Raw genomic sequence first — 25133 nt, 5'->3', positions numbered from 1 at the left:
AAAGGTCAAAGGTCAACTTCACTGTGACTTCTTAACGTTCAGCTCTCTGCGCCTACATAAAAATAGTCTAGAAGTGAAGACAGAATGTTTCTCACTGGAATTTATTCACCAGAATTTGTTTTTCTATGGACACCTTTAAATGGTCATTAATGGCTAAGGCCAAGAAAAACCCACATTAAAGGTCTGGTGTGTAAGATTTAGGGGGATTTATTGGCAGAATATGGCAAAAATGAAACATAACATTCATGTGTTTTCATAAATATTACCTGGAAAAACTTCACGGCTAGATGCCACTAAAATCCACATACTGGTCCTTTAAAAGTGATGTAATTTTTATTATGTTTTCTTAATTGGATCTTATTTGTTGAAGTGCATTGTGTACCAGTATTTGTTTTTCAGTTTGCTCTCTGAAATATCTGTCAACCTTAAGAATAAACAGAAAAACCTACATGGCAAAAGCCTGTGGGAAACTATATGACACATGACATATGATACTACAGTATACAACGCAGCAAAGCCCCAGTGAGGAATATGGCCGCCTCGCACAAACGCTGACTGTAGTTTTGTTTCACTGACTACAGTTAAACACTAGATGGAGCAAGAGTTTTTCCCATCATGCTGTAGAGTACCTGCATCCGTGCAAGGGTGAGAATACAAATCCACAGCTCTCACAGCAAACGGAGGCAAAAAAAATCTAAATATTATTAAAACACACATATCTGTTTGAGTGAGATACAGATGTGGCATTGAATTCTGTCATACTGGAAAGTCCAGGAGAACTGGGACTGGATTGGAAACTGTCCCACAATGTTTTCAGGACATTGTGCAAATTGTTTTGTTCAAAAACATTCTCAAAGTGTTCTAATAACCTCTTAAGTTCCCTGCTATTTGCCTTTTGTGTAACCACCTCACAATGTTCGTAGACAACAACGTTTCTGTTCCAAGAGACATTCCCAGAACATTCAAGCAACCCTCCTTTAACATTAAACTCTCCATCCTTGAACATAATCATCACATTGGAAAAGCTTGCCATTTTAACATCTGGGAACGATAAGGGAACACGTTCAGGTAATCTCCCTGAAACACTCAACTAACCGTCCCAGAACATTCTGAGCACATAACAGTAACATTATTTTTATGTCTGAAAAACTTGGCCTTAAACATCAAAGAAGGTATTGCAGGAACTTTCAAGAAACATTCTCATGATGTTCCTTGAAAATTTTGGGAACCAGATTTTGTTAGCCGGGGTTTTTCGGTTACCTGACTCTTGAATGGAAACTACTAATTTGGCCATATAGATAGCGGATGTAATCACCATTTAATATGTACATTAAGTTCACTCACCCCGATAAAAGCAAAAATGATAGCGTCATTTCCTAACAGCAGGTGCCGCTCTGACAGACAGTCACCCCAATGCATATGCAAGTTAATTTCCATATATCCTTGCATTGTAAATGTGCAGGTTTATTGGATGTGTTGTTGAATGTTTTTAATTATTTCAACAGTTAATGTGTAAAATTAATGGATATAATCAAGATCAACTTGAGTGATTTAAATTTGCTTGAAGGGCCAAACCTTCTTCCCAGTCAAAATGATCCTGAAACCAAGCCCTTATTCTGGGAAAGGAGAAATAAACCTTGCCGTATAAGCACAAACCCTATTGTATATTGTTTTTGTGTCCTTTCTCGTGTAGACCTACAGGTGTCACTGTGACGCAAGTTGTCGTCTGAACTACAGACATTACAGCAGGTGTAGAAGACTAGCTAGTTTAGCTCGAGCTAGCCAGCACGTTAGGTGATTGTAGTGCCGTCACAACAATCTGGATTTAAGAGAAACGGACCAAAAAGACAACATAATTTTTGGGATGCTGATCTACCGCGAGTCGTCACAACATATGTATGGGCCGCCGGCCCGTCACAATGTTGACCGGGCTTAAACTTGTTGGACGATTCCCCTGAATTAGTCGCTAAAGGGCCCTGAGTCCGCGGTGCTTGAGTGAAACAGCCGGGGATCATCGTGCTCTGAGAGCGGGAACACTCAAGCCACAGGCTAGCTAGTAATATTCACCGCACCAGAACCTTTCCAGAACATGTCACACAACGGACCCCCTCCTCGATGGCGGAATTGTCCCAGAAGAGGACAGCCTGTGGCAGGTTAGACAAAATGACAACCTAACGTTAGATCAGCCAGCTTGATTTACCAAGTGCTAATCTGGATGAGTATTTGCTACATTATTTAGTGCAAATTGCTGATATAACATGACTGGATGTCTTTTCTGAGATGTCACTTAATTGCTTTTGAACTTCCTAAACGTCCTGATATAATAAGCATCACCTAGCTATTTTTGTCCATTTTGAGTCACACGCAAATTGCAGGGCTAGCATCACAACATCCTGCCGTTAGCGGGCAGTGCAGCCCAAATTAACATTATTTTAGTAAAATGAAGTGATGTATGGTGTTAACTGAAATGCCGACCTGACTGGATGGCATCAACGAACTATAGAAGCTCAGACGTTTATTTTTGAGTTTGTGTATTTTCCACCTGTAGCGACGCAAGCTTAATTTGTCAGATTTTTGAATGGAGTTTGGTATGACATTACCCGGGCGAGAGCTGTTTAGCTAACTTATAGACAACGGGGTGTCAGAGCTCAACTCTTCGCAGAAATCCGTGTCTTTTGTAGGTTAAATACTCTAATTAAATTTTTGAACAGAAGCTGAGTTTACATGCTGTGTTTCATTCATCTATTTCCCATCAGATAAAGTATCACTGAGTTGGCTAGCATCGCTCTTGGAGCGTCACGTGTCAAAACAAACCGGGTCGGTAGCATGGTACATGATGCTGTGTAGTGGTCGTTATCCAGTAAAGCCATATAAATGTAAGAACATGTTATATCGCCAGACCCATCTTCAGTCCACATTTGCTGTATACCAGAGTAGTAGTCTAGACCAGAGGTTGCCAACTTTTTGTCAGCCAAGTAACCTTTAGAATGTAGAAAATATACCGTGGACCCCGGCGTGTAAATCCCAGGGAACACACATAAGTATGCTGTGTATAATTATGTGAAAGAACAACACAAAATAAATTAATTAGAAAGATAATATAGACACTAGACAGGTCTTAGATATATTTGCACTATGTTAACACAGAACACCTACATATGCATCGAGAGAGTGTTTAACTAATATACATAAAAAAAACCTATATACATATATACACATACGCACTTTTTCATTTTTTTTCTTTGTTTTTATTATTTTTCCACATTGTTGAATAATACCGGAGACATCAAAGTCATGAAATATGGAATTATGCAGTCACTTACAAATGTGAAAAGAAAGCAAAATACGTTTATATTTTAGATTCTAAAAAAGCAAAAATATTCTTGTACTCTGTCTTCTACACTTGCAAACAAAGACTGGATAACATTTTTATTAAATGGGTGATTGCTTTAAAAGATTTAATTGGCTTAACAGAGAAAATAAAAAGAATGATAACAGGTTTAGCCTACGACTTGATAGGGCTATGAAATTGTTTGTGGATAATTAATAATCGATTATGAATGAATCTGTAAACTTTTTGTAGACCTCATGTCTACACAGATGTTCAGTTTCAAGGTACAGTTGGCGGTGGTGACATGACCCTTTTAAATGTAGATGTATTATTTTATCTATACATACGGATGGGTGCAGAGTTTTATCGAATATTAACAGATATGCCAACAAATGACACTGTGCACTGTTTCATGCTTAACTAAAAATGTGAACATACTTCCTCCTTGATTATTTTACCAATGCTAATGCCCTGTTTTTTAAACCCATGAAAATGCCAGAGTTGTCAAGTGATTCATCCACATTTTGGATAGAATTTGATTTGGTTTGAATAAGTGTGGTAATCATTGACAAATGGAGGCAAGGCTTTACTGAATTCAGTTATTAAATCAAGGAAAAAATCATCCTGTAAAGAAAAAATAAGCTTTTGATAAACCAACTCATCATTTCATGAGCTTGATATGGTCTCTACTCAGAGCACAGAGTTTCACATTGAGGACTGCTGCCTTATTATGTGTATTTTCCTTCACAGGTAAATTCCTGCCAATGAAAACAATGTTGGGTCCCAGATATGACGACCAAGTTGCAGAGGAGAATAGGTTTCACCCGAGCATGCTGTCCAACTATTTAAAAAGTCTAAAGGTAAGTCACTCTGTGAAGACCGAAGTTCTGACTAACATTTTGAAATGCAAGAACCCACATTTCATCGCACCATGTCCTTCTTTTTTTGTCTTTCTTAGGTGAAAATGGGTTTGCTTGTGGATTTGACAAACACAACTCGTTTTTATGACCGCAACGACATCGAAAAAGAAGGTGTAACATATGTGAAGCTTCAGTGTAAAGGGTATGAGTAAATTTATTTTCATGAGTTAAGCCCATTCTGAGTCATTGTTAATTGAGCTCGAATGCACTCAGACCAAAGTCATTCTGTTTTGTTTTAGCCATGGAGAATGCCCTACAACAGAGACGACTGCAAAGTTCATCAGGCTTTGTGACCACTTCATTGAGAAGAATCCCACAGAATTGATAGGTAAGGAACCCATAGCTCAACAATTAGATCAGAAAATTTCTGCATTTAAAATCCTACATGGAGTACTAAATTAAAAGTACTAAAAGTAAAATAAGTAAACTTTTAGTTTAGTTTAGTTAAACTTTTCATTGTTTAGTGAAAGAAAACTTTTGTATCATGCTATGTTCACTAGGGGTGGTTAATCTGTCTGATTTCCCAATCCTATTCGATTATGATTATTGAGGTCCCGATTCGATTGCTAATCGATTTTCGATTATTAATGATTCTCAATTAGCGATTATTGATTTTCCATTTGACAACAGCAACCCAAAATACACCACAAAGTTATTGCACCATTAAGAAAACAGTCATTTGCTGAATTACTTAACTCTTTTATTGAGTAACAACTCAAAGCACTTCCTGTGTAGTGTAGTTGTAACTTAATAATTATTTGTTTTAACTTGGCAAAACTTATTGTAGCTTTACTAGCTTATATACTGTAAAACACAGAAATGAACACAACACATTGTGTTGTGACTGATCAAGTTGTACTAAACAGCAACAATTAAATGGAAGGCTTATCATTTTTCAGATCAGCAAAAAAGAAAAAAGTGGTGGGATTAGGGTTAAATTATTTTAAAAATGCACTTGTCTTTAATGTCTGTAATTATCACCACAGTTATGTAATGTAATAATAATGATAAGAGTAATGATAATGGTAATGATATTAAAAACTTCAAACTTATACAGTGCTGTACTATGTATATACTATACATATATTAGATCATTATACAATGTACAGTATAATACACAACTACGCTCTGTAGTCTGGCTCAATGTCCCGCCTACAGCACAGCACATCTGATTGGTTAGAAGTCACGATCAATCAGCAGACACACTGTGTCACAGACGGGGTGAGACAGAGTTGCACCAGTGAGCAGAGAGGAGCTGTGAAGAAGTTAAGACAGCTGATATCACCAAAGTTTCAATAAACATTACAGTTTTATGATCTGTTTCTTTGGTGATAGCATAGTTACATCAGTGAAAAAAGTTACGGTCTGGATTTCACTCAAGGCGACGTGACGGCTTTTAAATCAGTCGCTCTTCACAGAGATGCTCTGCACACAGCAGCATCTGTCCTGTCTTTTCACTGCAACTCTGCATTTAGATGTCGGGTATTATAACTTATACAAAAGTAACAGTGACAGTAAAACTATGATGCTCACGAGGGCAATCCATACGGGACACGGATCAGCTGCGATCCGTTGCAGCCCTAGTTGGTTACTCGTTGCTGGTTGTTTCTCGTCCATTTTACACCTGCTTGTACGGCTCACTCACTCTGGCTGCTGCACGCACTTGCAAATTGGAACTGGGCGCGCTCGCGTGACGTTCAACTTCCGTTGACCATGGGATAACATTTTTACAAAATAAAATAATGCAAAAATAATCGATTTTTGAAAATTTAATAATCAATTCATACTCGTCCATAACATAATCGCGATTCATTAATAATAAATTTTTTTTCACCACCTCTAATGTTCACACCACAAGTCTTTGTGTTTAATTCTGATTCATTGCTCAGATCTACTTTTTTTGTTTGTTTGGCTGTTCACATTATTTTTTAAATGTGGCCAACATTACATCTCAGTGTGAACTGGTTATAATCCTCATGCACAAAAGAGCAATAACAATAGATTTTGCACGCTGCCATATGAAAGTAAGCGGGGTGGCCACTGAAGTCAGCAGTGAAGTTTACGTTTTCATTTACAAGTTTATGTGCAGTGGAAGGCAGATAATTCATGAGCAGATGATAACGAGGATGAGGAGAAAAGAGAGCCAAATTTTTAATTATGGCTTTTTGTTGAGCAATGGCTGCTAATTCTGTGCAGAAGTGTGTGTGGACGCAGAGTCTGAGCCAGGAGTGGTGGAATCGTGACATGAACGTCTTCACAGAAACAGATTTTATCCAAAATTTCAAAGAGCTACTTTTTATAACATCTGTCAGCACGTCTTCACAAGAGTCTTGCAAAAAGACACCCCAGGCTAGAAAAGTCTTCCGTTCAGTTATGACTCTTCGCACTGAGGTCACATTGCAAAAAAATCTAACCTGTTTTAGGGCCACATATACAGGGGTCCCAAATCAGTTCACATGGTCATGAGTCACATATGAGCCAAAAAAAACCAAAACAGATTTGGGCCACTTCTGCCTGCAGTGTGGATGTAGCCTTCATGTTCTGTCTACTTTAACGTGAAAAGTTTAACATTTGGAACAGGGGAGGCCTGTCTGTGTTTTTATATATATTAGTGTAGCTGAAATCCACTGAGCTCTATGTGTGTGGTGTGTATTTGCATTATACCTGTGATGATGTATCCACATCCCTCAACAAATTCGCAAGTGCGTGCAGCGGCCAGAGCGAGAGAGCCGTACGAGCAGGTGTGTAAAATGGATGAGAAACAACCAGCAACGAGCAACCAACTAGGGGTGCAACGGATCACAGTTGACCCGTGTTCCGTACGGATCGCCCTCTACGGTTCGGCACGCATGTGATCCGCGGACCACATGTGAGCATCATAGTTTTACTGTCACTGTTACTTTTGTATAAGTTATAATACCCAAAATCTCCGTGCAGCGTTGCAGTGAAAAGACAGGACAGATGCTGCTGTGTGCAGAGCATCTCTGTGAAGAGCGACTGATTTAAAAGCCGTCACGTCGCCTTGAGTGAAATCCAGACCATAACTTTTTTCACTGATGTAACTATGCTATCACCAAAGAAACAGATCATAAAACTGTGATGTTTATTGAAACTTTGGTGATATCAGCTGTCTTAACTTCTTCACAGCTCCTCTCTGCTCAACGGTGCAGCTCTGTCTCACCCCGTCTGTGACACAGTGTGTCTGCTGATTGATTGATCATGACTTCTAACCAATCAGATGTGCTGTAGGCGGGACATTGAGCCAGACTACAGAGCGCAGTTGTGTATTATACTGTACAGTGTATAATGATCTAATATAGTATATACATAGTACAGCACTGTATAAGTTTGAAGTTTTTAATATCATTACCATTATCATTACTATTATCATTATTATTACGTTACATAACTATGGTGATAATTACAGACATTAAAGACAAGTGCATTTTTAAAATAATTTAACCCTAATCCCACCACTTTCTTGGTTTCTTCTTTTTTGCTGATCTGAAAAATGATAAGCCTTCCATTTAATTGTTGTTGTTTAGTACAACTTGATCAGTCACAACACAATGTGTTGTGTTCATTTCTGTGTTCTACAGTATATAAGCTAGTAAAGCCACGATAAGTTTTGCCAAGTGAAAACAAATAATTCTGAAGTTACAACTACACTACACAGGAAGTGCTTTGAGTTGTTACTCAATAAAAGAGTTAAGTAATTCAGCAACTGACTGTTTTTTTTAATGGTGCAATAATTTTTTGGGTTACTGTCAAATGAAAAATCAATAATCGCTAATCGAATCAGATCGGGAAATCGGAGAGATTAACCACCACTAATGTGTAATTCAGACATTTATTTTGAGTGTTGAAGCTCGTTTTAAACTTGGAAATCTATGGAAAAAGCCAGTAATTGAACCTTTTATTTAGATTGTTTTGTCTAACTACATGCTCATTGTGATGTTAGAGTGCTGAGTTGCATTACCTTGTGTGTCCAGCAGAGAGCAGCCTTACTCTAAAATTGGATCCGTCCAAATAGAAGCGAGCTTAGATATTTTATTTAAAAATATTCACATTTCAGTATGCCTGTTTTTATATTTATACATTTCTACTCTTAAACATCAGACAGCTTCAGTACACCCAGTCATCTGCTGATGGTGACAGATTAGCTCCATGTGGCAGCTGGCAGTGAAATGGCCCTCGCAAGCTTTGCTCACGTGTCATTGTTAAAGATTAGAAATGTGCAAATGCAGTCCCCAATGTGCATGGCTCTCAATCCAACATCCTTTAAAAAAAAAAAAAAACATAACAAAAACAGTGTCGTGCGAGTCACTATGTGGTTGGTTTTTTGAGTGTGGGAGTTTCACATGAGAAACAACACTCCTCTCCCACTGAAGACTGTGTAGGTGATTTCTAGGTGAAAGGACATCAGCAGACACCAAGCCTAAACTCTGGTAAATAGATTTGGTTTAAAAGGTTTGTTTGGAATTGTGTCTGTATGTGGGCAGGTTTTTTTTGCTCTGTTGTTTCAGCTACATTATATTTTTACCTTAATACTGTAGTTAGCCCTGCACTTGACATCACTCACTCAGCTTCTCCCCATTTATCAGTATGTACTTTGAAATATGTTGTATATGTTAACAGTTTTTAACACAGCTGAGCAGTGCATCAAGTCTGATATACTGATATTAGCTAATTGCAGAAATATTGTTATTGGTGTGTGAGTCGGGCAGCAAGTAACATGAAGTTGTGTAGAAACACCAAGTGAGCCAGTTGAGGGACGCCCAGATCAACTGACTGCTGAAAATTAGGTGCTGATATCCTGTTAAAATATGCGATTGGGATTAATGTTTTTTTGCAGGGACCGATCAAAACTGAAATCTTTAGGCCCATACTGACATTAGGGAGTACAAAATCTGGACATCAATATATCATCCGATATTCTTTATACACAATATAGAAAATGAACATAAAAACACGTTTTCCATTGATCACTCAAAAGTGGTTAACATTGTGACAAAAATATTGAACAGAGGCAGGATATTTTACATTTTAGCAAAAAACTTAATTCTTCAAAATGATATTGGGGCACTGAAACTATAAACTTTCACCAGTACCTAAGAAAAATGATGATAGGCCAGTATGTTATTCATTTAATATGCCTATAAGTCGGTCAGGTTCTACTTTCTAGTTGCGGATTGTAATGGAAAAAACTTGAGCCACTCAGCTGACTTGATGTCATTGATGCACGCTAACAAACATGAAGGAGCACTGAATGTTTTTGTGTATCATTTTCTCGCCTCTGCCTTCACCCGAACATTGAATGAATCCAACACACGCTACCCAGAATTGTTGAAGCCGATGCGCTTTCGTTTTTAAAACAACAAAACTATAATAATGCATCAGTTTAAAAACTTGTACACAACTCATTCAGTTTAATCCAAGTCTCATTCATCTAGTCGTATGCTCAATTTGCAGGTAAACTGGTTGGGTTGGGCTGATTAACAATGCCATCGTTCATCACTGATGGTTGACAGTAATCGACCAGTGAGCCCTCCACCACTGTGAACTGATTTAAAAGCCTTTTGTTTCTGAGGTGGTATGTTGTGTGAGGAAGCTGTTGCTGCTGGCCGTTGCACTATTGTTATGTCTCCACTGAAGACGTTCTGTGTTTCTTTTCTGCAGGCAGCTTGGTCTTTTTTGCAGAGGGAGAGAGCAGGCAGCTGTGGTTGTGTAAGGTAGAGACTGAATGAGGCGAGAGACTGTTGGTTAGGGCTGGGACGATCACCGATCAAATCATATATTGGTGATGGGAAGGTTGCCAGGCGATTTGCTGTTTATCAAGGCGATTTTGAAAAAAAAAAAACGGGGCTCTACTGTGCATTAAGAGATGTTTCTGGAGGAAATACATGACTGTTAGAGAAGCCCCGTTTACAAACAGACCTACAATCCACATTCTCTCTCCTCTCCTCTCCTCTCCTCTCAGCGCAGGGTACACTGTCAGCCCTGTGACAGTGACAGGGCGCATCTCTTTGAATCGAACTGACACAGCCCGTTTGCTCATGCTTTGGGGTCGTTCAACAGAGTAGGCTAATTGCAAATAAATATTGTTTTAATGTGTAACTACTGAAATGTTCACACAAGGGCTTTCATAAATTCCTACAGTGTTGCGGCACTGCCGCCTTTGCAGGTTAAAAGTTAATGACAGCGACTTGAAGTGAGGAGGAGCAACACGTCTCCGGCTTGTCAGCGCAGCGGTGTTGCTCACTTTTGCATGTGATGCAAAACATTAAAAATAACGTCATTATAACAAAAAATATAAACCTGCAGTGCTTGAAGTGCTAGCTTGGGGGATCGGGAGTTTTGTGGCTTCAGCAGGATGATGAAGACGAAGGTGCGCAAATAAATTGGTTGTCTGAACATTTTTTCACGGACACACATTTGTTGCATATTTTGCAGATAGGCTTTGTTGTGTCCGTCGGCTCACCTCTGGCGTCTGGGATAAACCCAAAAAACTCCCAAATTGGAGATGTGGAGTTTTTCTTTACCACCAAAGCCACAGCGGTGTCAGTGTTGGCAGCCATGCTGACTGGTAGCGATCAACATAAGACACGTGCCAAGGACACGTGCCGCCCCTGCCCCCTTGCCAATTTAATCGTGTATTGGCAATCTAGAGCAATGACAATCTACAATTTGAAATTTAGAGGCAATCGCACAGCCCTACTGTTGGTAGTGAAAAATAAAACATTTCCTGATTTGTTTCATAGCGGCCAAGTTCTGTGCAGAATTTAACACCCCTGCACAGCCTCACACCACTGCACAACGCTGCTGCTAAGTCCCACGAGCCCCCCTGGCTCTACTATACCAATGATATTGCAGTTATCGTCCATAAGTGATGTTTCACTGTGGACAACGTTGCTAATTAAATAATAAAATATTGAGGTATTTGGTCAAAAATATTGTGGTATTTGATTTTGTCCATATCGCCCAGTCCTAATATGTATTATGCATAAAAACAAGGTGTCTCTTGATCGCAATTCCTAAACAATAATTCAAGTTCTTCCTCATTCAAAAGCTGAGGGTTGTTCAAGTGGAGCGATATCTTTTTGTCTCATTTCTCCTGTTTTAAGCAGCTTCCTCTCACTTTCTTTTCAGTTAAAAAAAAAAACAGTTTGCAGTAATGTTCTGCTGTGATATTGTGCCTAAAGGGGTGTGGGGGTTCGTGTGAAGGACACACAGATTTTGAAGCTGCACTTTCACACTGGTGGCAGCAGGGTGCTCTCTTATACCTCACTCCAGCATCTTTCATCCCCATCCAGATCTGTTCTTACCTACTAACTGCTGCCTGGCTTGTAAATCAAATTGCTCGAACATCAGAGCAGAATGTGTGAATGTCATCTCAGCAATGTCCTGTCTTTAGCCAGCTGGTGATTGGGTTTTGCTGTCTCTGTGCTACACATGTCCAAATTAGACAGTTGGGCTGGTAAATGTTATCCCCATCCTCTGACGTTGGCTCTTTTCATCTTCATTAGCCTTGGCGTTGCCAGGCAAACTTCCATTGCTGGGAAGATGTGAGAGTCAGATGGTTTTATTTTGAAGCCTGCTGTGCACCTGCCTGAGGATGCTTGTTTGTGAAAATATCACTTTGTTACAAAATTATTTTATTATTTTTTTTAGCTGAACGTTCTCTTAAAATAGAGAACAAATGTGACTAAAGGCTTCATGGGGCTTTTTGTGCCTTCAGGGACTCCTTTCTTTTCCCCAGGAGTTCTGTTTGTGCTTCAACAGACAAATCCAATTCACTTCAAAATAAATAGTACAAATTTTCTCTGTTTTTTTGTTTATCCTGTGCCCTTTTCAAGCACCCTTTACCTCCCTGAACGTTATATCAGTCTCTGGTTCTCCTCTGTGTGTGAGTGTGTGTGCAACGACTGGTATAAGGCTGACTTTTAATGTGGGTATATAGGCAGAAGCTCCCTTCTGAGGAGGAAAGGATCTGCTTGTGATGCCCCGGCTCTGAACATAGACTCTGCCTCAGTTCATCTCAAAGAGAATCGACTGATTTTATTGATGTGAGAGGGAAAACACATTGGATAAGATTATGCTATTGAAATTATGATGTCACACTTGCATTATGCAACATTAAATTGATTGTGTGAAGGCGTTGAGCATAGCTGATGCAAAAGACAGATTGGTGATATGACTTCCAGCTAATTTTACTATTATATCTCCAAGTGTGTGAATATAAATGTAAATTTGAAGTGGGATTCTCAGTTTTTGACCATATTTTTTTCTCTCAAAGGTGTTCATTGCACGCACGGCTTCAACCGGACAGGCTTTCTGATATGTGCATACCTGGTGGAGAAGATGGATTGGAGGTAAGGGCTGAACCTCTCCCCTGTCAGTCACTCATATAGTTTCACTCTTGCATGACAGCACAAATCATACACCTCCATGTGGCTTGCATCATTACTCTGGACTCAAAATCTCCCTCCCCTGTCTGTCTTTCGTAGCTGATAATCCCGTCTTCTCCTGATACTTTTCTGTAGTTGTGTTCCCCTGTCAGTCCCCATGAACTCAGGCTTCATAAAGAAGCCGGCTGGTTGGCAGTGACCAAGCTCGACGCCCCACGACAGAGGTGTTAAATAATGTATAACAGCTGAGCCGAGGGGCGGGGGTGAGGATGTGTCTTTAGTCAGAGGTGGAGCAGCAATCTGATAAAGCAGAATCCCTGGAAGCTGTAGACATGAAGGCTGGATAAAAAACCCTCCCACCACCCACTACTTCCTGTGCAGTGAATATTCTGAGAGCATTCACAGCCCTCGTACAGCTTCATGTGCTGCAAGATGAGTTCACCATCAAATCACCAACACTGATAATTTTTTTTTTTTTTTTGGTCCTTGAAAAATACCTGCCCTACACCTGAATACCTGAAGTGAGCTATGATTAGGGCTGCATCTAAACATTTACTTTTATTATTAAATAATCTGATGATTATTTTTGTACTTGTCTTTAAAGGGATGGTGTGGATTATTTAAAGTGGGGTTTATCAATAGTCAGTTTATTACCTACACTAGACAGGCAGGATGTTTTGGGAGTCTCCCAATGGCCTTTTTTTCAGAAAATGTCCAGACGTACCCTTCGAAAAACATGTAAATACTGATTTTCTGTGGTATTGTTGTCAAAATTGGGACTAGGTGAGGCTAAATCAGTGTTAATTTTGTCAATGATCATTTTCATAAGTATTTGTTGATGTACTTTTATTTCGTGACTAAATTATGACGACGACGTGAATGGAAAAAACATATTGACAACAAAAATTCAGCCGACAACTTTGTTCCTTGCCCTGACGTGTAAAGACAAGATGAAATACTTGCTTCTGTTTGGGGCGGACAATCTAATTGGATAACAGTAATTAACCACTTCAAAGCACTAACAAATCAAGATAGCTTAAAATGTGAGTGTCTTATCTTCACCAGTGTTCTATCAGATGGAAACAAAGAGGAGAGACAAGCTGTCTGTGGACATTGTTTTCTCATATTCAAACCAAAAGAAAGACTGAGTGTACGGTTCCCAATTAAGACAGAACACCTTGTGGATTAAAGATATGTGGGGAAAAATACAAACAACACCTGAAATACACACTGTCTCACAGTGTCTGTCTGCCAAGGTGAATATCAGTTAAGCCAGTGTTTCTCAAACTTTTTGCACCATGTACCACATCAGAAAGTACTGAGCTCTCCAAGTACCACCTTTGTTTTGCCCTGTTTGGTGCCAGCAGGTGCTGTGGAGTAGCCACTTGTCACTGGTGCTTCTAAAGTCGCCACAGTTGTGCTTTATTCACTTGGTCCACTTCATTTGTAATACGATTGCTCGAAAAATAGTCTTCTCCTGATCTGCACCTCTCTCTGTAAGCGTTCCGAGTTGCAGTGTTGTTCCATTTTCATTCTCTTTACTTTGCATCGGCTAACTGCTTTACATCACAGTTTATCTTGTTAACTAATCACGGGTGATGTATGCAAGCTACTTACATGATCGTGACTACATAGCACGCTGTTATTGAAATATAAACGTCAGGAAATACAGGAACGACAAACTTTACCTAAATCACATTTCAGGGATCTCATATTTTATTATTATTTATTAATTTAATTATTTTAAAATTAAATTCATTCATTTAAACATTTCTTACAGTCCTCCAGGTATCCTCCATTTCTGACATTCCTCCAAAGCTTGAGAACTTAGGAATTAAGCTAATTGACTGGATATTAATTCCTTTTTAGGAGAAAATGTTAAGTTAGTATAAAAAAAATCAGGGGTGCATTACCTTGCTCCTTTAACTTATTGTAACATTAAATGGAGCTGACATTAAACATCTACTCCTTTTTAAAAGATTACTTTTGATTTCTTATGACTCACTAACAGACAGTAACTCAATTGGCGAACATTTAACATAATTAGGTATTAATTTTATTTTCATGTAGAGTGAATAAATTCGATGTTTGGCAGATGATGCTTGTCTGCCGTGATGACAGTTTACTGCTTTTTTATTAAAACAGAGCTCAGTTGAGTGAACCATGATGAAATTCAGCAAAAGACCTCAGTAATGCATAAAAAGTCTGTTTTGTCAGGTAATAAACATTATGAGAGTCTGTAAACCCATAATGATGCATCAGTAATTACTTAAATGATATCAGAGAAACAAAGAATTTGCAAAAAAATATCAGAAATAAAAACTTTGCTCTGTTACTCAGTGCTAGTAGCACTTACAGTGTTACTCTGCTTTGGGTATGCCTTGAATTGTCATTGTAGGCTCATTTGACAGAGTGTTGCTTGAAAAATGATTAATCAGTTGCCAAAATATATATTTATATATTTTTTTTTGTTTAATTAATCAACAAAATTGTTACTGGTCTAAATGTGACATACGGATCAAATGAGAAAGACAGTAAAGACGGAACATAGAAATCGTATAAAACAATAATAATTTTTAAAAGATACCCCGTTTGTGTTTACTGTCTCTTATCAGCGTCGAAGCAGCTGTAGCAGCTTTCAGCCAGGCTCGGGCCCCGGGGATCTACAAGGGAGACTACCTCAAAGAGCTTTTCCGTCGCTATGGTGACGAGGAGGACACGCCCCCAGCCCCTGCGCTCCCTGAGTGGTGCTTCGACGATGACAACGACGGGGAGGTGGACGATGACGGTAACGCTGTGGGCCAGGAGTCGGGCCCCAGCTCCTCTGGGTCAGCGCCCGGCAAACGAAAGAAGGAGAAGCTAAAACTGGTAAGACTTCCGGGGGGAAGCGGCAGAAAATGGACTGCTAAGTGGAAAATCCGGTGGTCCCTCTCTGCGTGACATGGAGCTCATGCAGAGTGATGTAGGGTCTACACGGAGGCTTCTCGTCTGAGTGATGAGACTCTTATGTTCAACTATACGCAGTAATCCAGATAATTTCATGCTTAAATTTTCATCTCCTCAGCTGATGGCAAAGGTATAATTTGGTATCGTGTAAAAGCCGCCTGCCTGTCTCTATGTAACGCTCTCATCAGTGCAGTTTGGAGAAATTAGAAGCATTGAATCATCTCCAGTTGCATATAATTATGTTTTGTTGTGTTTACATTGAGCCGACGCTCTCAGCCAGACTAATTTTGAGTAGTTGAAATTCAAATGGCATCATCAGCATTTCAAGCAGCCGGTGTCGCGGCAATGGAAAGACAAAAACAACAGTGTATGAACAGTAGAAAGTAAATCAAAACATCGATTTGTTTGGTACGAATTGCAGTTATATCCACATACAAACTAATAATTATTTGCCACTGTGACTGTTATGGCTCAGAGATTTCTGAGAACGTGTATCAAGGGTAAATCTAATAGTTTAGATATACAAGTCTAGAGGGAAGATGCCAGAGGAGAGAGCAGCAGCAGCTCCTCCTCCAGGCTGCATTACTTCACTTTCATTAAGGAATACTGTCTCCTGGTTGAGTGACCTGCCTCAGAGTCTCACTGGTTTTGGCTGTCATGAAGGTAAACATCATAAAGTTTGTTCAAAAGCAACAAAAAAAAAAAAAAGGTGGCACACCATCAAAGCAAACAATGCCCGTGGAGCTTCGCGTTTAATTAAATTATCATTGCAGATGCGTTTCGGCCGCAGGCCTTCCTCAGAGTCGTAAAATCTACTCTGATGAAACGCTTTAGTCTGGATGTGAAAAGTAGAAACACTGCTCTGCTGTTTTGGATACTGAGGTTAATCAATGATTTGCTTCTGAAGAGTGGAGGTCATGTGACTGTGGTTTTTGTTGGGAAGGTTTCCCCATCCTGCAGATATTTGAGGTGGAAGGGAAGTCAAAGGAATCAGATTTTTCTCTGAGGCACACCATGCTGAAATATGTTCAGACCATTTCATCATTTCAACTGTCAGAGTCAGACAGCATGTGTTTAAATATGTTGTTTTATCTGAACAACAGTCCATCCAAAGATGTTTAATTTACTATAACACATGACACAGAAAAACATAAAATACTCACATTTTAGAAACTGTAATGAACTGGTTAATGGGAAGTTGGTATCAGAATACTTGTAGATTAATCCTCTTAGTTGAATAATTCTTGCAGCTCTAATCCAAAATGAATTACTCAAAATGTGGTGTAATTTAAGCACTAATAATATTAGCCACTGGAGGCGTAGGGTGAGCAGCATGTTAGCTGAGCAGCAGCGGCTTCAGTTCTCCATCTGCGTTTACACAGGATGCATTCAGGCTGAGATGAGTTGTAGGTCACCTGTGTTTTGGCAGTGCTCAGCGCGCAAACCACACACACTGCATGTAAAACAAAGGGAAAGTGGGTTGTGTTTATGTGCATGTGATGGAAGTGTAGACAACTGCACTGACTAAAATAGGAGCCTGTCTGTTCAATTAGATGTGCTTGAGACAGACGACTCAAAAATGTGGCTGAAACGCTGTTACACATGAAAAGTTTGGTCTCATGTAAAACATAACAGTACTAAACAGATTATGCTTTCTTTCATTCATTGTTCATTCATTGTTCAGTATCAGTTGTGTTATTTCAGTTGAGATTTTGGATGCATTTGTCAACATAATATTCTTTAATATCAGAAAATATCTTGAGAAATATTGTGATAATGATGTCATTCATTTGGCCTTCCCCATGGAATGACAACAGGCCCCTGGGCGCTGATGTTTAAAAGGCCCCCCACCCCTTCTTTATAGCAGGATTGAAAGAGACACATTGTCTCTTTGTAGTGGTTTTGTCTCTCTTTGTAGGCTAATAGTTTTGTGTTGCTCTGTGGTGTGTTTTTTCTGTCTCCATGTGGTAGTTTCTTTTTCTCTCTGTGGTACTTTTTTGTCTCTTTTTGGTAGTTTTCCATCTCCCTGTGGTAGTTTTGTGTCTCTGTGGTCGACTTATGTCTCCCTGTGGTCATTTTTTGCTTCCTTGTGGTAGTTTTGTGTTTCCTTGTGGTTAGTTTTGGCCTCCTTGTGATAGTTCTATGCCTCTTTAGGTTAGTTTTGTGTCTCCCCGTGGTCATTTTATATCTCTTTGTGGTAGTTTTGTGTCTCCCTATGGTCATTTGTTTGTCTCGTCGTAGTCATTTTTTCTCCCCTTGTGATATTTTCTGGTACTTTTGTGTGGTTGTGTAGTTGTTTTTTGTATCTTTGTGGTGATTTTGTATGTTTTTTGTAAATATATGATTGCCTTTTGCAAAAAATTCTAATAATCACTTCAAACAGATGCTGTCACCCAGGGGCCACCATGTTCCCCTGGCCTTGTTCGCAGTAAACGCGATCATCCACCCATCCATGGCCTAGTGTTATATTCAGAAATGCTTACCAGCTGCTGCTGGATATGTGCCATAAATTTGGTGTTACCCACGTTCAGATAGCATTGTTCTCATCTGGCCAGACAGACAAAGTTTAATTTGGTGTTAATGTGTCCTGATTATAAAGTAGACAAATGAAGTTAAGCAGCTGTCTAATACACATAACTCCCTCTAGGTTGAAAAAGTAGAGAATTAGATTGATCTCAACCGTTGTGAGGCTTTCTCCTCTCAGTGCAACCATTCATACACAAAACATATGCACTAATGGTAATTGGGTGACATATATTATCATACCACATCTGTTTCTGTTCTAATTGGTATTTATTATCATATTATACTAGTTAGCATGACTCATCTGGGCAGAATGAGGGGGGAAAAGGTCATGTTAAAAGAGAACTGAGTGAGGTTAGGAAATGAGGTGAGTGAGCGAGAATCCTTCTTTGTTGAAAAAGGAGTGCCGCAGATGTCATCGGTGTTAGATGATACCGGCATAAACAGGGGTGATGGTAGCAAGGGGGTGAGGAGGGAAGCATCATTAGTCTCCAAGGAGTGGAAGCAGAGGAAAGGGATTTATGAGGTGAATTCATAAAATAATTAAAATGAAAACGGTTTTGAAAGCAGAGAGGTCAAAAGGAAAAGCTGAATTTATAATATTTTTACCTGTTGTTTCTGCACACAGTGATTCATAAAGCATAGAAGCAGCTGTGTGGAAAGTATCACCGGTATTTTGAATGTTTTTTTTTTCCCTGTATGTGTAGGAGGGTGCCTCTTTAAATTCAATCCAAGTTCAACCTTCTGTTTTCCCTCCCTTTTCTTGTCCCAGGGTGCAGTATTCCTTGAAGGCATCACGGTGAAAGGCGTCACACAGGTCACCTTACAACCCAAACTGGGAGAGATCCAAAGAAAGTGTCAGGAGATGGCCGAGTGGGACAAGTAAGAACCTCTCTTCACCCACCTCATAGCCCTCTGGGAAACTGTGTGTGTCTGTGTACACATGTAGATGTACTGTACTGTGTTGGGAGTGACTCATTTGTCGTAAATCACCTTTTTTTTTATTTTGACACTTTCAGACAGGTGTCAGAATCAGGAATAGATTTTTTTTTCACTGTAGAGACATGCAGCTGCAGCTCTACTGCTGAGTCTTACTACCCGCTGCTACCAAAGTTTTTATTTTAGTTGTACCCATAAGTCCTTGAAGACACTTGTGTTGACAATATCAAATTAAGCTACTTGGAATTTTTATTCAGTTGAAGGTCAAGTGTGTAAGATTTAAGCTAAACCAAAAACAAAAGCCCACTGCTCCAAAAATTCGCACGCTGTTTTATATTAATCATCTGTCAAACTCAACAGAATTTTTGTGTTTCACAGCTCAGCTAATAGAAAATATGCACATTTTATGACTGTTTTGGTACAGTTACATTATATAAACTAGAGTTCTCACGATACTAGAATTGTGAACTTCAGTACATTACTAGTATTAAAAAAACGCTGCACAATACTTAGGATACAAACAGGAAAATGTGTCCCAGTCACAAAGTAATATGATATTTTTGTCTTTTTTTTTTCTTTTTTTTTAATTAACAACCTGCACCTAATGCAGGTACAGAAAAATCTGTCCAGTAGGCTTGGGTGGCAGCTTTTTTTCATAGCTTCCTGTCATTTTACTGGAGTGTACAACATTATGGCGCTATTTGTGTAAAATGGCTCAACTCAGCTGTTCCCCCGCTATTCCCACAGCCAGGAAACAACACACACACACATACATACACACGCACGCGCATGCATGCACACACACACAGACAGGAGTGTGTGTAGAATGTGTATGTGTGTGTTGTTGTTGTATGCAAATTTACTTAACAGACATGCCCTGAAGCTAACATTATAGCTACATGTGAAAAAGAAATGGTCTAGAGGAATTCATTTGTGTGGCAACACTGTGAACTTTGATTAGCACCCATTCAGGCGACCAGGTAGAGCCAGTGCACTGTGGCTGATTGGTTAATCTAGAGACGACATGGTTTTTCCCCCTACTGACCAACTGATTGGTTGAAGAGTGGGTAGAATTTCAGTTTTTAGAATTTCACCAAGATTTTCTTCGGTTGACTACAGCTCTAAATACCTGCAACGCTAGACAGCATTGCCAAGCAAAATTAAAACATTTTCCGTCCTCCGCAATGGAATTTACGACCAGATGTAGCTTCCTCACTCAAGGAGAAAACATGGGCCATCTGGGTAATGAGAAGCTAATAAATTTGTCCTTTTGTTGTTGTTGTTGTCATCATCTCTTATTTTGACAAATGTAAACAAGAGATACACCCCAATGCTATTTCCCTCCTCCTCTGCTGAAAGTGAAAACCATAAATATTGGAGGGATGTGTCTCTAGCATAGCTATATGCATTATTAGAGTAATGGCATAAATCGACACAAAATAATCTTAAAATATTTCATTCCGTTCTTTGTAAACAATATTACGTGACCATAGCAAGATATCATCATGCTAGATTTCTTTAGTTGTCCTACCATTTTGTTTGAACGTCCAGAAGGTGTTGTTTATCTGCCTGAATCCATGTAAGATGCAAGACTGTTTATCATGTCATTGGAGACATACAATGAAATTATGTTTGGTACTCTCAGAGAACAGCAGCAATAGAAAGTAAAATAAAGGTTAAAGGCAGGAATAATAGGATGAAAAACAGAAGTGAAAGGATAAAAACAAGAATAAACAGATAAAAACAGGAATAAAAGGATCAAACAAGGAAAATAAACATAACATTATAAGGAAGCATCCTTTCATAGCAAGGATTGTCGTAGGCAACTGGACTTGACAGAGTTCTTGAAGATCCAAGAAGCTTCTTCAGTTATTGGATGAAGCAGGTAAACAACGATAGTGTAAACAGTGCAGTATAAAGAAGCAGGTGAATGCAGCTTTAGACCCCAGCTGAAGTGCATGTATTGCTGAGTTTTGTGCATGAAATAATTTAATAGTAGAGGTCAGAGTGGTGATATTCAGGTGATCAGATTAATGAATTGTCAATTACAATTAAAAATCTGAGCTCTGTGTGTTTCTGCAGGTCTGGTTTTCCTGGTGCTCAGCCGGTGTCGATGGACAGACAAAACCTTCGTTTCCTGGAACAGAATCCATACAAAGTCAGCTGGAAAGCCGATGGCACACGGTGGGTCTATTGTTCACAGGTCCTCTTTACAATAAATGACTCCTTTTCCACTGATGTCAATAGAGGCATCGCTCTTTGTGCGTCTGACCGGACCGATCGGCCTCTCTTCTCATTCATTAGGCTCCTTTTGAGAGTCAATATGTCCACAGTGAGTTTGTGTCCATCAGAGTTCTGTGTATTGGAGGTGTTAATTCACCGTTCTGGCTTGTTAGTGAAGACTGAGAGGAATACTAACATGTCTTCTCTTTCTCATTAGGTTTTAATTACAGTACCTTCATATAGCTAATCAGCAGCAGGGGTCATTGTATAGCAGTGGAGATGTGGACTGTGTGATTATAAAATAGCTTCACAGATGAAGCCACCAATTGAACAAGATGACACTGCAGCACTTTTTCTTTCCTGTCACATTTCAGAATTTGTTGTTTTCTCTTGTTTTATGGCTCTTTTGCCAAAAGCTAGTGTTTAGGGGCAAAAAAAAAGGATTTTAACATTCCACTAGTCTGCTATGAAGCACTGTGTCTCTCACGAGTGCAAATGTGCTGTTGAATATTTAATGACTCTAGTCAATTTCAGAATTTTACATATCGGTGCTTTAATTTCCTGTAAGAGCGAGACTGGCGGAGTACAGATTTGGCCCTCGACCAGGATGCTGCAGATGTGTGCAATTGACTGCCCCTCGTCTGTAAACGCTTGAAAGTGTTGCTAGAAAGTTTTGCTGTAGAGAGTAATGCTGAGCTCTTCCTCTCCTGCCTACAGCTCTTGTCCTTTACTCCATTTTCCCTCCAGCTACATCGCAGAGTGTTCCTTCAGTCATGAGAAACGGAGAGAGAGACGCATAGTATGCTAGGTATGAGTCATCACCGAACTGCAGGAATGGTACTGTGTTGAGAATATGATATACTACTATCTCTGCAAATTTTGCTTCTCTCCGGTTTATGTGAAAAGGGACAATATATTCAACATTCAAACAAACGTAAATGCACTGAGTCAGCTGAAAGTCTCCTTGCCTGTTGTTGTCAGTAGTGCTGCAACTATCGAATATTTTTATTGTCCTAACCCTAATCTGTCGAACATTTTCTCAATTAATATGTTAGTGGTTTGGTCTGTAAAATGTCAGAAAGTGGTGAAAAATGTCGGATCAGTGTTTCCTCATAGTCCAAGGTGATATAATCAAATGTCTTATTTTGCCCATAACCCAAAGATATTCAGTTTGCTGTCATACAGGACTAAAGAAACATAAAAATATAATTACATTTAAGAAACTGGAATAGAGTATTTGGAAGATTATTCTGAGCTTTTTTTTTCTTACAGTATTACTCAAACCGATTAAATGTTAATCAAAACTGATTAAGTGTTGCAGCTCTTGTTGTTAGACATCCTAAATTTGAGCACTGAAGTAGTAAAATATAAAGCTCAAGTTATCCTTAGTAAACTAGAGACTTGCTTTATAAACATCTGGGTTTAAAAGTTTATTTCTTATGATCAAAACAAGATCAGAAAATCCAGCAAAAGAAGTGTGTGTGTTTGTAGTTAAATAACACCTTCTTCTTTGCTCTGTCTACTAATCACAGATTCATCAGAAAAAACAAAGTTCCATAATTTCACAAAGCTTTCAATTTCGAAACAAAGAAATACCAATTTTTTTCGTTTTTGATTTGATATTCATTAGTTTTTATGCAGAAGATTTGTACATGCAGGATCTGCTGATACACGGACTGACAGCATAAACCATCTGGTCAGGCTGTGCCATAAGGCAGGTGGTATTTCATCTTTTTCTTACTGTAAAAAATGAATTTATTCTTCTACCAAATATTTTGAACAGATTTGAAAGCCCACTGAGAAAACAAATGTGATTTTTAGAGCTTTATTAGAAAATTCCATCAACAGCCTGATAATATTATTTTGTGGAGTAGTACATAATACATAAATTAGCCACTGTTGCCCTGAGTATTCCTTCATTATGATAAATGTGAAACACTGTCGTCTATTTTTTGCCAATACACTGTCCTGCTTCTGTACATACTCTCTAGAACATTAAATATATCTTAATCTGCAGCTGAAACACATCGTCCACAGCAAGTGTAGTATTTTTGTCTGAGAAACTTATGTTGAAAACGACAGTGCGCAGCCTTTTCTGAAAAATTCAAAGCCTTTTTAAAAATGAAACCATGGGTACATTCTAATACCCAACCATACTATCTACATAATGTCAGGAAATGATTTAGTATGTCCCACTATATAGGAGGTCAAATGCAGTATGCAAACCAACATGCTTTTCTTGCTGTTCTGATCCAAAATTCTGTGCTACACACACTTTGATGGATGTATGAGCGTTCAGGGCACAAGTTACGATGTAGTAGTATATCCCAGTTGTTGCATACTACACGCAACAGTCCATGCTTTATAAGGTCAGCTGCAGTGTGAAGTAAAAGTAAAAAGAAAAAGTATGATTTGGTATGCAGCTATATGCGCGGCTATTTGTGTTAGCCCTTGTTTAAAGATTTATGTAGGAATGAACAGGCTTGGGGCTGAGTGCCACAGAGGGAGCAGAGAAGTCAGAAAATATTGTGAGACTTTTGGTGGAATTTGTTGACTAGTATAGAAAACACAGTCTCGTTCTTGATGTCGATGTCATCGATGTTGTCTTGGATGCTTTTTTTCTAAGCTAATGTTGCTTTACAGTAGTGTTTGGAGTTTGAGTGAAAATGGCTTGCTGTCTCTTTAGAGCAGAGGTTCTAAATTTTTTTTCTCAGCCAAGGACCCTTTACAAGATAGAAAATATGCCCCTCATGAATGTCTGTATTTGCTCTTGTTTTAACTTCTTATTTATTATGTGAAAGAACAACACAAAGGAAATACCCATAACATACTTAGACACACATCAAGAGCGCATTATTTTAAATAATTTACAATAAGAATAACATAAAAATATAGAATATAAAATAGGCACAATAAAAACAGAACAATAATAGCCTGGGACTTGAATGTTATAGTTCTATAAAATTGTCTGTGGAAAACAAATTGTGTTAAATAAGTAATGATTCCTAAAAGTCTAATCATGAAATAATTGCAGGCTATAATGAAACCTTTTGTAGAAATAAATAAATATATTTTTTTTATATTATGGTAATTTGAATGAATGAATGTGAAAACCTTTCACAGACTCCCTGGTAGAGTGCCATAGACCCATATCTGAGAACCAAAGCCTCAGAGCTTGTGTGAGTTCTGGCTGTGTTGTAGTCCATCTACGGCACAGCCAGGCCCACCCACCAGAGTAATTTAGTCTTTAGTCTCACCAGAACATATTGTGCTTGAGTCTAATTGAGAGAGACTAATTTATTTATCCTAAGTGTAATTCGACCAGTGCTGTGTGTCTTTGCGTGTGCGTTCCTTAAAGTGGTGATGAGAGGCTCTTGAAAACATGAAACTCAATATTTGTCATTATCATACACGATGTTAGTGCTGCACTAATGCATGCAACCTTTCTTACCCATCAGGAAATAATATTTGTCTCAAAAATGAGACATTTTCTTCTTGGGAAGAGAAATATACTTTCCCAGAAATCCCAGGAAATTGTTTTTTAAGGTATAATTTTGGTTACCATCAAAACACAAGGGTCAGGTTTCAGGAATATTTAAAGGAGAAATGTCGGTTCCAACTTGACCATTGGTGGTATGAATAATTACTGAGGCAGAAGGACGTCATTTCAGGATTATAATGAACATAAAATAAAGTGCACATGCAGCTTAACGTTCGCTACATGAGTGAGGATGAAATGCCTGTCTGTCTGAACAGCCTCGTGGAAGTGATATTTTACGGTTCCTCATATTTTAAACGCAAAAATTCATTAAAGCAAGTCGTTTGGGGTTTTCAGAGCCTATT

The 25133-nt window shown here is 38.8% G+C and overlaps 1 protein-coding gene across 1 annotated transcript in view; it reads left to right on the top strand.

The window, feature by feature from the left end:
• Nucleotides 1-1745: 1745 nt before the first annotated feature.
• rngtt (RNA guanylyltransferase and 5'-phosphatase) overlaps nt 1746-25133 on the top strand; it is a 125974-nt gene continuing 102586 nt past the window's right edge. The window contains exons 1-8 of the mRNA XM_084737479.1: nt 1746-2153; nt 4082-4191; nt 4290-4393; nt 4491-4579; nt 12548-12623; nt 15275-15527; nt 18901-19010; nt 21150-21251. Of these exons, the coding sequence (XP_084593605.1) occupies nt 2090-2153; nt 4082-4191; nt 4290-4393; nt 4491-4579; nt 12548-12623; nt 15275-15527; nt 18901-19010; nt 21150-21251 (908 nt within the window). The 5' untranslated portion in view covers nt 1746-2089. The remainder of the gene's footprint in view (nt 2154-4081; nt 4192-4289; nt 4394-4490; nt 4580-12547; nt 12624-15274; nt 15528-18900; nt 19011-21149; nt 21252-25133) is intronic.

The sequence above is a fragment of the Lutjanus erythropterus genome, chromosome 15 (genome assembly GCF_056507025.1).
Source record: "Lutjanus erythropterus isolate fLutEry1 chromosome 15, fLutEry1.hap2, whole genome shotgun sequence".
Taxonomy (NCBI): Eukaryota; Metazoa; Chordata; class Actinopteri; order Lutjaniformes; family Lutjanidae; genus Lutjanus; species Lutjanus erythropterus.
Note: the sequence above shows the minus strand (reverse complement) of the source record. Positions and strands in the feature narration are given on the sequence as shown.